We start from the raw sequence: 14,835 nt of genomic DNA, 5'->3' as shown, positions 1-14,835 counted from the left end.
ATTTGGGATATTTTTTTGCGGATTTGATTTGTTCAAATGATTGTATATGTATCCTGTCCCTCAGATCATTAAGTCGGGTAATGCCCGCTTGTGTCCAGTACTTCATGTTTTTACTGTTCAGGCCCGGAGCGAAATCAGGGTTGCCGATGATTGGCGTCATGAGTGATGCCTTTGTGGTTAATTTACAACTAAATTTGGTGGCCTCCCACACCCGAATAGAATTGGCAATGGTCTGTAGCGGCGTGCCGATCTGACGTGCCCTTCCCTTGGGCAACCAGATCAGCGTTTGGATGTCAATTGGTGCACAACACTTTTTCTCCAACTCTACCCATCTCCTAAGGCTTGGGTCTGTGTGCCATTGAAGAATTTAGGCCAATTGAGCCGCTTTGTAGTAAGCGAACAAACAAGGTACCGCTAGCCCTCCTCTGGTTGTGGGTCTCGTCAAAATACCCTTAGCAATTCTTGGGTTTTTCTTATTCCAAATGAATTTCATTATTGCTGACTGAAGAGAGAGGATGTCAGAGTGGACCAATGGTATAGGTAGGCTCTGGAAAAGATATAACATCCTTGGGAGGAGATTCATCTTCACGCAGTGTATCCTTCCAATCCATGAGATGCCCCCTTTTGCCCATACTCTGAGATCCTCCCCCAGCGCCTTTATTAACCTGGGAAAGTTTGCCTTATATAAAGTTTTGTAGTCCCGTGTAAGATATACCCCTAAATATTTGATAGCGGAGGGTTGCCATTTAAAATTAAAGTTGAGATCAATCAGTTTTTCAACTTCTTTGGGAAGATTTATATTGAGGGCTTCTGATTTAGACTGATTAATCTTAAAGCCAGAAATATGGTTAAATTTGCCCAGAATTTCAAATACATTAGGAAGGGACGTGAGCGGTTTAGATAGTGTTAGGATAACATCATCCGCATATAGAGCGGCCTTATACTCTTGCTCTCCATCTGAAATGCCTGTTATATCTGGGCTATTACGAATGTGCGCCGCCAAGGGCTCTATACAAAGGGCAAACAGCAACGGCGACAGCGGGCATCCCTGTCTCGTTCCACTTTTTATATGGAATTGCTCAGAAGGAAAGCCCTGGTGCCTCACTCTCGCCGCTGGGCCCTCATACAGTGCCATGATGGCCCGCATTAGGCGTCCTCCAAAGCCAAATGCCTTCAGAGTCTCCGTTAGGTAGGGCCAGTCTATTCTGTCAAAGGCTTTCTCCGCGTCCAGACTTAGCACCATAGAATGTGTATTTTTCTTTTGGGCCAGATCAATCAAGTCAATGATTCTTCTGGTGTTGTCTGCCGCTTGCCTTCCTCCGATAAACCCCACCTGATCTGCATGGATTAACCCGGGAAGGACACTACCCACCCTGTTCGCTATAAGTTTGGAGTAGATTTTGATATCAGAATTAATCAGTGAAATGGGCCGGTAGCTCTTACAGTCTGCCGGGTCCTTTCCGGGTTTGTGGATCACCGAGATGGACGCCTGAAGCATTTGTGCTGGGAAGGAGGCCCCCTCTAGTACGCCGTTAAATAATTTTAGCATATGTGGGGCTAGAATTTTGGCGTACTTCTTATAATACAAATTAGAGAAGCCATCTGGTCCCGGCGCCTTACCCGGTTTTAATGCTTTGATGACTTCCAAAATTTCCTCCAAGGTAAAGTCCGCCTGTAGCGCTTCTCTCTCAGCCCTTCCTAAGGTTGGTAATTTTGCCTCTTTCAGGAAGGTGTTTAATAACTCACCCGTCTTAGTGTTGTGGGTGACCTTGTCTCCATTATATAGTTTTTCATAATAAATTTTGAATTCCTCTACAATTTTCCCAGGTATGGAGGTAAGGTCTCCCCTTTGGTTCCGAATTGCGTGAATCGAGTAATTTTGAAGCTTCTTTTTTAGCTTATTGGCAAGGAGTGTATCAGGTTTGTTCGCTTTTTCATAAAATTTACGCTTCGACCACGCCATTTCCCTCTCAGCCTGGGAGGTGAGGAGAAGATTAAGTTTAATTTTGGCATCTAAAAGTTGTTTAAGCGTGTGATCCCGCTTATTAAGTTTGTGCAGGGCAGAGAGCTCAGCTATTTGTGTTTCTAACTCTTTAGTTTTCTTCTCTCTTTCCCGTTTCCGTTTGGCGGCCAGATTCATCAATATTCCCCTGAGGGTTGCCTTATGAGCTTCCCACAATGTGGCTTGTGACGCCACGCTTCCCTCATTCTCCTCAAAATATTCTGTAATTTTTCCCCCCACCTCCCGCCCAAGGTCTGGGATCTTTAAGAGGATCTCGTTTAGTTTCCAATTCGCTCTAGGTCTGTCCAGCGGAACTAATGTGCACCGCAGCTCTACAGGTGCGTGGTCAGACCATGAAATATCATGGATCTCTGAGCGAGAGACCCCAGGGACCAATCTATTGGATACTAGGAAGTAGTCTATCCGGCTGTATGTGTTATGGGGGTGGGAGTAGAACGTGTACTCGCGTACTCCTTGATGTTGCTCTCTCCATATGTCTATAAGCTGACAACTTGTGAGGCCTTTTGTCAAAGTTAATACGTCCTGTCTGAGTGATTTGTTAGTGGTTGTGCAACGGTCAAGGTTTGGATTGAGAACTCTGTTCAGGTCACCTGCCACTACGATGTTCCCCTTTGCGACTTTACTTAGCTTATTGAAGAAACTACTAAAAAAAGATGTCGCGTTGTCGTTTGGGGCATAAATTGTAGCCAATGTTATTGGATACTCCCTAATGGTGCCTGTGATTATCAGATATCTCCCCTCTCTGTCGCTATATGATCTGTCATGTCTGAATGGTATATGATTGTGAATTAGGATGGCGACCCCTCTCTTTTTTACTCGTGCTGAGGCCAGGAAGTGAGTCCTAAAGTCTTTATTGAGGTATTTGGGGAAGTTGGTTTGGGAAAAGTGGGACTCCTGTAAGAAGAGCACTTCTGCACCTTTGCGTCTGTAGTCTCTAAATGCGACTCTCCTTTTAGCAGGACTATTAAGGCCTTTAACATTATGTGATACTAACACTATGTCCTTACTCATTTGTAGAACTGTGCCGGGCCCTCTGACGTAGCTTCGTCCTGTTTTTCTGATATTGTCGTTTCGTGGGTCTCCTGCTTTTTCCGCCCGCTCGACTCTCTCCGGGCCCCTCTGAAAGGATAGGGGGAAGGGAACAAACACCAAGGGACTGGGGGGTGGACGTATACACAACACAACAGACAATAACAATTAGCATTTGTCGGCGTTCTCTTGCATCTCTCCTTTCGCCGACATGTCCGCCTCTGGGTTTATGGCTCTTGCGCCGGATGTCCAGACTTGAGGCGTGATTTTGAACACCCCTCCCTGAGCATCTAACCCAAAAGGTCGCGCCAGTGCGCCTCGGGGTTCTGCTCCCCCACTTCGGCGCCAGGCCCATGCAGACTTCGGAGCAGGCTTCCCCAGCTGCTCCCTCCTCGCCTCCCTTTAACAACTAAATCATGCTATCTACCTAATTTTGGCTAAACTACCAGGTCTCAATCGTCCCCTTGCCCCTTTCCTAGGGGCTTCATCGTTGCTCTTGTGTAGCGATCCCCTTAATTGTCCCTAGCTTGCCTCTTTCCTTAATATCCCCTTTTGATACTCCTCTGTGTGTTTACACCTCCCAGCTTCATGCCCTACCTCTGTCTCTCTCTATCTCCTTCTCATCTCTCTCTCCTTGTCATATCTTCTTCTTTAGCTTACGTTCTCGTTGCCACCCAGTCACTTACTGTGTTCTCCCCACTCCTGGTTCCATCCTCTCTTCCTTTCCTAGTATGTCCTGCTTGTACCTTCTACTTCCCTCGTTCCCTCTACCTCTCTCTTATCTACCTCCCCCTTCCTATTCTATCACCTTCGTCTCCCCTTCCTCTAACGGTGCCCCCCTCAGATTTCTCCCCCCTCTATCTACATACTTGAACCCTCTACTTTCTTTGTTAACCTAATCTTTCCCCTGCGTTCTATCTATTCTTTATCCTGCCTACCTGCTCCTTCTCTCTATCTTCTGCCTTATCCTACCTTAATCCTACTTTCCTCTTTCCCTCAATTATCCAATAACCTCCTATCATCTCTTTCTGATCTTACCTGCATCTTCCTTCGTCTCCGTCGCTTCAGTGCTGTCTTCCTCTTTTCCCTCATTCCCTTTAAACTATCTGGGACCCCCCTTTTCCCCACCTCTCAATTCCTCCTATGCCCTTGTACCTCTCTCCATCTTCCTCCTCTATCCCGCTACCTCCCAAACCTTCTCCTCTTATCCGTTGCCGTCTTTTGCTGTCCTCCGCAGCTTTGATCTGTTTAAATTTGCCCGCCGAGAGCTGGGACTGTCTAAATCATGCCGGTGTGGGCCTTTTCGATTTCCCCGTTCCGGCGCGTCTTGGCCACCTCTCGGGTCCTTCTGTTTCTCCTTGCCTCCTCCAAGATGGCGTCTGTTTTGCCGGTTCCACCTCCTTCCTGCTGACGTCTTTCCGGGCCGCCACCATTTTGGATCCGGCCTTCTCCTGATGCAGAGGTGCTCGCGCGCTCTCCCGGCTCCCGCCCAGACCTGCCATCCGGCTCCTGCGTGTCACCGTGGACTCCATCTGCCTCGTGTTTCACCGCCATCTTCTGCGACAAGCTCCATCTTGGACGACATGGGGAAATCAGTTTTTTCTTCATCCCCACGATCCGGACTCTTAGGAGGTAAGTGAGTTTGTAGCTTAATAGCTAGCCATTTTCAGCAGTCTATTAGGGCGTACAGCAACAGTGTCTCTTTCAACTGTGAACGATGGGACCTTTTGTAGTTAACTTCGCAGCACAACCAAACAGCTGCATAACTCTGAACTTTAGTTTTTATTCATAGCTTTAGGTTTTATCTTTTTGCGCTCGGGGGGACTTTGGGGTCTGTGACCAGATGGGGTCCGGGGTTGGACTCGCCGGGTCAGCAGCTACGGGGCCGTCTGCTAGTCCCAGTTTGCCCAAGAAAGAGGGTCCATCTTCCGGGACCTTGATGGTGAAGGATCTGCCTCCCCGAGCTACTAGTAAGCCGAAAGGGAAGGTCCACCGGTATCTGACTCCTTTCTCCCTCAGGGCTCTGGTGATGGGCAGTAGGTTTCTCCGGCGGGCCAGTGTTATTGGGGACAGGTCCTGGAACACCGAGAGCCGCACTCCTTCATGTTCCACAACAGGTAGGGGCCTGGTTTTATTAAGTATGGTTTCTTTTGTTTTGTAATAGTGTAAACGTATTACTATGTCCCTCGGTTGCTCGTTTTGTAAAGGTTTAGCCCTCAGTGCCCTGTGGCATCTGTCCATTGCCAGGGTGTCTTTTGGGTTTTCAGGGAGCAGTGTCTCCATCCAGTGTATAATATATTCCTCACAGTCCAAGACACTCTCCGGGACCCCTCTTATCCTGAGGTTATTTCGCCTGTCGCGATTTTCAGCATCTTCTTGACGCTCCTTTAATTCATTAATTTGTTCTTGTAAATCAATAGTTTTTTTTCCCTGTCTCCGGATGGCTCTTATAGATTGGTCCACCTTTGTTTCCAGAACTCCTGTCCTTTCCCCCAGTCCGGACACTTCCCTTTTCAGCTCTTTTATTTCAGCTTGAAAGAAAGCTTTAAGATCAGTGCAAAGTCTAGTTATGTCGCATTGTCTTGCCGGCAGTTGTTCCTGCAGGGTTAATTCCTCCTCCTCCCTGTCGGGTTCAGTTTCTGAGCCGGCGTTTGAAACCGGCGCCATTTCTGAGCCTGCACCGCCCGGCCCCTGTCTGCCAAAATATTCTGGTAGCCCTCGTTTTTTCGTCGTTTTCGGGGTCTTCCGCGACATCCTGGTTAATTGTTTAATCTTTATATGGGTTTGTGTGCTGTTTGGTGTGGGTTTTGGTAGATTTTGCTCGATATTTCGGGAAGCGAGGCAGGGAGCTCTCAGACTAGGCTGCCATACTCCTTGCCGTCGCGCATGCGCCTCCTATTTAATTTTATTTTAACCCCCCTTTTTTTATTCATTGTTAACTAATAAAGTATTTTAAACATTACAATTATACATCTAGTCGTGACAGAGTGCTTGAAGACTGGGTTCCTTTTCTCCTGTATACTGTTCTGTTTTTCCCTCTGTACCTCCGCTGCAGGGGGGTGCTGTGAGAGTATCCGGAGGTTCCGTGTCGGCCCGATAGCACAGGGTGCCGACATGTTGTTAGGGCATTGCGCAATACCCCTGCACGACCGGAGGCACGGAGAGAGTTCGCGCATGCACAGTGTAAGCGCGCGAACGGCTGGCCAATCACCAGGAGGCTCTGCAGTAAAACTACAATTCCCATGAGCCTCAGCAGAGCCACATGACCCCAGGGAACGAATAGGAGTGCAGGGATTGCTGGCAGGCAGGAAAGGGAAGTATGGGAGAGAGACCATGCTAGCAGAGGGCACCGGAGGATCTAGGGGAGAGGTTGTGTGTGTGCAGTGGTTCAGTGACCCACCTGCGTAGGCCAGATTTCCCCTCAGGCCCAGTGCAGACCCTGAGTCACCCTTAGCTTGTGGTGCTGCAGGGAATGCCATAGAGAAAGATACATTCCATTCCTTTACTGTAGCAACAAACAGGGACACAGTGTTCTTCCTGAGCTGCTGTGTGTGTGAACAGTGGTTTGGGCTCAAGCTGCTGGACATTCCCAACTCGTGAGAGACTACGCTGGATCGGCGGATCCTTTTTGAAGTCTGTTACCGGCTGCTGGAGTAGCCGGAAGGTATTTAATAAGTGCACCAACACCGGTACCTTCAGGCGTTGATCCCGCCTTGGGGGAGGGTTCTTTGGGGACACTGGGTTGAGTGACCAAGGGACTGAGTTATACATTGGACATGGTGTGGGGTGCACGCGGTGATGGGAAGTGACATTACTCAATGAGGAGAGTGGCCAGGCCACTGGTGTATAATTACTGAATATCAGCTATTCATGTACTGTACCATATGTGTGTTATTCCTAATAAGTGTATGCTGAGATATTGCGGTTACATATTAGTAAAAGGTTAAAACGTTGAAGATTGTTATCATTATTCTTACCTAGGGGAATCTTACTTATTGGGGATCCTGGGTAAGTGGAGGCGCTGCCAAGAACATATTGTTACCCCAGGCTCCCGGTTAGCGGAGGCCCAGATCTCGCTGAGCCAGCAGGTACATACAGCACTAGTTATCTCTTTATATCAGCAGGAAAGAGGGCTACACACGTTTGCAATAATGTGACATGAGGCTTGGCCAAAAGATTTGCAATAAATCAAACTTGGGGGGGGGGAAACGCTTCAAAGTTTGCAAATGCATTTTGGACAGATTTCCACAAGTCTACTTAAAATGTATTCGGACTAGATATTATTTGTCAATTCTGCTAGGTGAATTCCACCTCAGTTCTAAATAACAACCCAATGTGTAACTCAAAGCCCTACTTAATATCTTTGCAGTAATTTTAAAGCAGCAGTAAAATACTTGATACATTCTACTCGTTGACCTTGTAAACTTAGAGATTTTACGACTTCACATTTTTTACTTTTATTTAGTACTAGCTGATATACCCACCGTTGCCCGGGATTTAATTTTGGGGGGGCGGGCGACAGGGTTGGGCTCCCCCCACTTCACAGCTAGGCGGTGGCGGATCACTCAGGGTTGTAATACCCCCACCCCTGTCACGGTAACTTATGTCAAGATATAACAAACACCAAATATCTGGGTTGAACTGAACGAGGCTTAGATATAATAAAATATATTTATTCCTTAAAAAGGTGAACACAGCAATATTGTACAATTAACAGGCAAGAAGGTAACACTTACTTAGGGTTGGGGAACAGCATTGCTGTTTTCACTACCCTTTTTGTGCTGAATAGTAAACTCAAACTCTTGCAAGGCCAAGCTCCACCTTAGCAACTTGTCATTCTCCCCTGATGCCCTCTGCAGCCAACTCAGGGGGTTGTGGTCTGTGAGGACCATGAAAGCCCTTCCATACATATAGGGCTGGAGTTTTTTGAGTGCCCACACAATGGCCAAGCACTCTTTCTCAATGGTGGCATAGGCCACTTCTCTGGTTAGTAGTTTTCGGCTGAGGTACACCACAGGGTGCTCTCTGCCGTCGTCCCCCACTTGGCTCAACACAGCCCCAATGCCATAGTCTGAGGCATCAGTCTGTATAAGGAAATGTTTGGTATAGTCCGGTACAGCCAGTATGGGGGCCCCAGCAAGCGCAGTTTTCAGTGCCTGGAAAGCAGTTTCACAGGCAGGAGTCCAGGTGATAAGCACAGGCAGTTGCTTCTTAGTCAAATCAGTCAGGGATTTGGCCACGGCGCTGTACTGTGGGACAAACTTCCTATAGTACCCTGCGGTGCCCAAAAATGCCATGACCAGTTTCTTGGTTTTTGGAACAGGCCACTGAACTATGGCTTCTACCTTGGTTGGCTCTGGTTTGAGCTGCCCTCCACACACCCTGTGCCCTAAGTACAGGACTTATGCCATCTCTACCATACACTTAGTGGGTTTCAGGGTAAGCCCAGCCTCCCTGATCCTATCCAGCACCGCAGCTACATATCCTAAGTGGGAGTCCCAGGAATTAGTGAAGATAGCGATGTCATCTAAGTAAGCCCTGGCATAGCTCTGCATCCCTTCCCGTAACCTATTGACCAGGCGTTGGAAGGTAGCCGGGGCATTCTTCATCCCAAATGGCATCACCAAGAACTCATAGAGGCCACTTGGAGTGATGAATGCTGACTTCTCCCTAGCCTCCAGGGTCAGGGGGATTTGCCAATAGCCATTGCTCAAATCCATAGTGGTCAGATACTTTGCCCCCGCGAGTTCATCCAGTAACTCATCCATGCGGGGCATGGGGTAGGCATCTGACACCGTCCCAGCGTTGAGCAAGCGGTAGTCCACACAAAACCGGGTGGTCTTGTCCTTCTTAGGGACTAGAACTACTGGGCTTGCCCAAGGATGCTGGGTTGGAGTAATTACCCCTAGGGTCAGCATCTCCTCTATCTCCCTTTCCATACTGGTCTTGACCTCTGCTGACACTCTATAAGCGTGCTTATGCAGTGGCTGCAGATCCCCTGTGTGCACTGGGTGTTTTGTGAGATGTGTGGTCCCTGGCATGTCAGTGAAGAGGGCCCTAAACTTAGCTAGCATGTCCCTGGCTTCTACCTGCTGCCAAGCACTCAACTGTGCCCCTATCTCTACCTCCTCCACAGTGTTTCCCTGCCTAGCCTCCCCTAGGAGATCAGGCAGAGCATTGCTCGCTGGATCCTCCAGCAGTGGGCTACAAATGGCCATTACTGCTCCCATACTCGGTGCTCTGTATTCTTTCAGCATATTGACGTGATATGTCTTATGCCTCTCAGGCTCTACCTGTACAACGTAGTTGTACTCATTCACCTTTCGGATAACCGGGTAAGGTCCCGACCAGGCAGCCATCAGCTTGTTGTCCCGAGTGGGTTTGAGAACAAGCACCTGCTGTCCTGGGATGAATTCCCTGCTACGGGCATTCCGGTCATACCATTGCTTTTGCTTGTCTGAGCGGCCCTGAGGTGGTCCTGGGCCACCCCCCATGAGCATCTCTAACCGGTCTCGGAGATCTACTACATACTGGATCACTGAAGCATCAGTAGCAGTAGCCTCCCCTTCCCATCCCTCACGGAATAGGTCCAGAGGTCCACGTACCCTGCGGCCATATAGTAGCTCGAAGGGGGAGAAGCCTGTAGATTCCTGCGGTACCTCTCAGTAGGCAAACAGCAAGTGCTGTAAATGAATCTCCCAGTCTTTCCCCTCCGCCTCTATAAAGGTCCGAAGCATCTGCTTCAGGGTACCGTTAAACCTCTTACATAATCCGTTTGTCTGGGGATGGTAAGGGGTAGTGCGACGGTGCTGTACACTGCATGCATCCCAGAGACAATGTAACAGTTCACTCATAAACTGCGACCCCTGAGCGGTTAGGATCTCACTAGGGAAACCTATCCTAGAAAAAATGTTCAGCAAAGCTGCTGCCACTGTCTTGGCATCTATGGTGCCAAGCGCTACCGCCTCAGGGTACCGGGTGGCAAAATCCACCACCGTGAGGATGTAGCACTTCCCTGACCTGCTAGGAATCATAAGGGGTCCTACAAGATCCATTGCTACTTTCTGGAAGGGTTCCCCTATTATCGGTAGGGGTTTCAGGGGTGCCTTCACACGGTCGTCCGCCTTACCCACTCGCTGGCAGGCATCACAAGAGCGGCAGAAAGTGCCCACATCTCGAGATGCCCCCGGCCAGTAGTAACGTTGTAATAACCGGGCTCGCATTCTGTTGACCCCCTGAAGTCCCGCTAACCGAATAGAGTGAGCTACCCGTAACAGTTGCTGTCGGTACCCCTGGAGCACTACTAGCTGTCGCTTACTGTCAATCCCTCCTCTATACCTGGGTTCCCTTCTTCTCTATACAGGAGTCCCTTATGCCATAGGCAGTGCTCAGTGCCTTCCCCTGCCTGAGATTCGGACGCCCAAAGTCTCACGCCGGCCAGGGTAGGGTCTGTCTTCACTGCCTCCCTAAACTCGGCTCCTAATTCTGGCCACCCCCCAGTCATGTCATTGTCCGGAGAATGGAGAATGGGGAAGGGTGAGGGTAAACAGTAAGTCAGTCTGTGGTTGCAACTGATCCTGGCTTACCTCCCCGGGCTCCTCTGTGCCCTCCGCTAACGTTGGTCCCAAAGGCTGGCTGTATAAGGGCAAGCTGAGCCGTATCCTGAGGCTCTGCAAGCCAGGCTTCATAGTCACAGATTGCATCAACAATGTCTGTGACCTCCTGGTTCTCATAGGGTAGTCCATATTCACGGCACTTGTCCTTCAGCTGAGCTCGGGTCCTCATGTTGGATGAGCCTTCAGCCTCGCTCATGGTTCACGGTCGCAGCAGTGAGGTGGTGTTACAACTTGTGTTAACTGTTGCACTACTGTGTGTTCAATATCTTTAGTCCCAGAAACTCGCAATTCCCTTCGAGTTCCCACTATATTAGAGGGTCCCACAGTACACTGTAATACAGGTTCAGTTCAATCCCGCCACTGCCACCAGTTAATTATATGCTTGTCACGGTAACTTATGACAATATATAACAAACACCAAATATCTGGGTTGAACTGAACGAGGCTTAGATATAATAAAATATATTTATTCCTTAAAAAGGTGAACACAGCAATATAGTACAATTAACAGGCAAGAAGGTAACACTTACTTAGGGTTGGGGAATGGAGAAGTATCAGCTAGCAATTCTCCAGCAATCCGGTGACATTCAAGGTGAAATCAGAAGAACAACCAAAAACTGTAGGGTTGACACAGTTTATATACCTTTGTAACCCTATTCTTAACATTGAATACAGACTATTGGTGAACAATTATCTGTATCCAATCCCTAACGTGAAACACAGTTTAACCCATGCCCCCCAGCTAGTTAGCCCATGCGTACTGGGACTCTGAGGGTCTTATTTCTGTAGCCCCATAATTAAATCAGGGGCGACGACCAGTCTACCAGATGAAGTATCTGGCAGGATCTTCATTGTTTGTAGGTGTAGATATAACACTTACAAACCACTCCAGTTTGATGCTTCTCCGCCCTCGTGTAAACAGTTAGAGTGGCAGAGTCTTTTGATCAGTACTTGGTTCCTAGACTTTGGGTCGCCCCCCTGACCATTTGCATTCCTTTGTGTGAAGGAATCTGCGCGGGTTTTTATCCCCGCCTTGGAATACAATATTAAAGTTAAAACATAGACATATTAATGAAACATGGGAACAGGGGAACATACATTTTCCTGACATGACAAGGTGTAAGCCGCATTCCTGGACCGCAGTCCAGTTAACCCCTTGCCTCCCTGGTGAGGTCAGGGGGTGGCCATATGGGGTGCAACCCCTTTAATACCGGTCCAACCCCCTCTCCCTCTACAACCCCTTTCAAAGTTCAGCGGCAGTGGCTTACTGGGAGGGCGGGAGTGTAGTGATTTCCCACCCCCCTTCAGACCTCACTGGTGGCGGCTCCCTGGGGGGGTGGGAGGGTTGTGATTCCCCCCCCCCTTGAGAGCTGTCTGGTGGCGGCTCACTTTTGGGTTGTGCGGCGTAAGCCCATGGTGGGTGCGGGCAGGGGGGTTAGTAATGGGGGGAGGTGGTATGCTGCGGGGGGTAGGTATCTCTGCGTCGGCTGACTTTGGGTGCGGTGTGTTACGGGGTGGATGGCAGCTGCTGACTTACTGTGGGGCGGCCGGCTGTCCGCTGCAGTGGCGGACGGGAGCAGGGCCGCCAACAGAAATCATGGGGCACAGGACAAATGAAAGGAGCAGGGCACCTTCCTCTCCCAACCCATAGCGCACCTACCACGCAAAAATATTTTTTAGCGCGCAACTTTTACTGAACTGTTTTCGTATTGTGATACAGGAAAAAACATTACAATGCAACCTGTTTATTTTTATATTTTCAACAAAAGAAATGTGACTGGGTGGGTGACAGTGACTTGACAGTGACTGGGTGGGTGATTTGACAGTGACTGGGTGACTTGACAGTGACTGGTTGACTGACTGACTGACTTGACTGAGTGGGTGGGTGACTGAGTTGACTGAGTGGGTGGGTGGCTGGGTGACTGGGTGGGTGACTGCCTGACTGGGTGGGTGACTGCCTTTACTGCCCCTTGATTGAGTGGGTGGATGGGTGGGTGGGTGACTGAGTGGGAGGGGTAACTGATTGGGTGGGGGGGTGACTAAGTGGGTGAGGGGTTGAGTGGGTGGGGGGGTTGAGTGGGTGGGGGGTGACTGAGTGGGTGGAGGGTGACTGAGTGGGTGGGGGAGTGACTGGGTGGGTGACTGAGTGAGGGGGTGGGTGACTGAGTGGGGGGGTGACTTGACTCGGTGGGTGGGTAACTGGGTGGGAGATGGTGGGTGACAGTGGGTGGGTGGGAGACAGAGGGTGACTTACCTTGACCGGGTGGGTGGTGCTTCCTGCCGGCAGATGCTTCTCCTCGTGGCCCTTATATCCCCGTGGCAGCTGCTTGGGGCAGGAGGTAGGCTCGGGAAGTTGGCTGGGGGTGGGCAAGAGTGGTAGGTTGGGGCAGGAGGGCTGCGGCGCATGCAGTGCGCTTCCCCTCTGTTCCTCGTTGGGAGCGGGGGGGGGTGAGTGAGAGTGTCAGGCTGGGGCAGGAGACCCGCGGAGCACTTCCCCTCCGTTCCTCGTTGGGAGCGAGGGGGGAGCGGGAGGTTGGCGGCTGAGAGATGGGGTAGAAGCGGGAGGTTGGCGGCTGGGGTAGGAGGGCCATGCCACGCTTCCCCTCCATCCGGGAGCCGTAGGAGGGTGCAGGGCAGCGCACATGAGGGGAAGTGAGGCTGATGGCGTGGCTGGGGAGGTTGCGGAGCGGGCGGGTTTGGGTGAGGCGAGGGGGTAGTTGTGCGGATGGGGTGGCTGGGGAGGTTGCGGAGCGGGCGGCTTTTGGGTGAGGCGGGGGGGTAGTTGTGAGGATGGGGCAGCTGCGGATTGGCCGTGTTTGGTTGAGGGGGGGGTAGTTGTGCGGCTGGGTAGGTTGCGGAGCGGAGAGAAGCGCCGGGTTTGGCTGAGGCGCGCCGGGGGTATTTTGGGTGGAGGTGAGGCATATTTGGCTGAGGCAAGTGAAAACGGTGTGGCTCTCACACGCAGTGTGAGGAGGCTGATGAGAGCCGTGGGGGGCGGGATACACGGGGGGGGCGAGACACTGGCCAATGAGAGCCGTGGGAGGGAGGGCGGGCGGACCGACGGACCAATCAGATTGGCCAGAGGTGGACTGACGGACCGATGGACCGACGGACCAATCAGATTGCCCATAAGAACAGCAAACATACAATGTTTTTAATTACATAGATATACTATATAAGATTATTTTTCCTTTGAGTATAAATATTTCTAAATTGAGTTTTACATTTTATTCCCTTCTATATATTTCAGAGACATGCTTGATAATCAATACTAAACATGCAGATGTCCTTAATGTTAATAAAAGGACTTACTAACCAATGTCATATGTTGTTGCTTTCTTGTCTCCAGAATCTACTGCATTAACTGCAAGATTGCTTTCTGCTTGGCTGCCATGTATCTGCAACTGGACTTGTTTAGCTAAATAAAAGAGACATAATTATATTACTCTTCATGATTCATTTATAATCCATTATTTTTTCCAACAAAAGTTCCAAATCATTGTCAATCTAGTCAAAAGCATTAAAAATAATCATTCAAAAGTGGAGTATACACTGCATTACAGATAACAATCACAAAAGTTTATTTTACAAAGCTAAAAGTATATGACATTTTGGAAGAAAGTACATAAAAACCCTTTGCCTACTCAAATGAAAAACTAGTACAATAAGGAAGAGAAGTTAATAAATTCACAGAGCCCTAATAGTAGCATTCTCAGGTCCAGATCGCTTAACCTAAATGCCTAATTTAGCCTAACCGAGTATCTTCTATGGACAATAGCATAATGTTAATGTTTTCTCCCATGTAGAGAACTGTGTTAACTATACCAGCCATTGGTGATATTGGCATGCAAAATATATAAAATCAGGCGTTACCCTAACATCGCATATCCACTCAAGTGTGTTAAGGATGACGCGGGACTTTATGTTACGTCAGTTATGTCTTACATAAACGTTTAGTTAGTCACATCCAGACCCTGAATTAGGGATTTACAGGGTTTGGATGGGTCTACTGTCACAGTTGAGCATGAGTAACATTAACCAACAGCGTTTTTTCCAGTATTATTTCCCTCTCCTCTCTTTCCGAACTTAAGTTAAAGACCTATTTCAGGGTCTGGATCGGAGTAATTTCCAGCATTGAATCTTTGGGAGATGGTGTTTCACAGTATG

At 49.2% G+C, this 14,835-nt stretch overlaps 1 protein-coding gene across 1 annotated transcript in view; it reads right to left on the bottom strand.

The window, feature by feature from the left end:
• MMRN1 (multimerin 1) overlaps positions 1 to 14,835 on the bottom strand; it is a 119,601-nt gene that overhangs the window by 30,259 nt on the left and 74,507 nt on the right. The window contains exon 4 of the mRNA XM_075565873.1: positions 13,985 to 14,086. Coding sequence (XP_075421988.1) covers positions 13,985 to 14,086 — 102 coding nt within the window. The remainder of the gene's footprint in view (positions 1 to 13,984; positions 14,087 to 14,835) is intronic.

This window comes from Ascaphus truei, chromosome 1 (assembly GCF_040206685.1).
Source record: "Ascaphus truei isolate aAscTru1 chromosome 1, aAscTru1.hap1, whole genome shotgun sequence".
Lineage (NCBI taxonomy): Eukaryota > Metazoa > Chordata > Amphibia > Anura > Ascaphidae > Ascaphus > Ascaphus truei.
The sequence above is the reverse complement of the archived record's forward strand: the minus strand, read 5'-3'. Positions and strand labels throughout refer to the sequence as shown.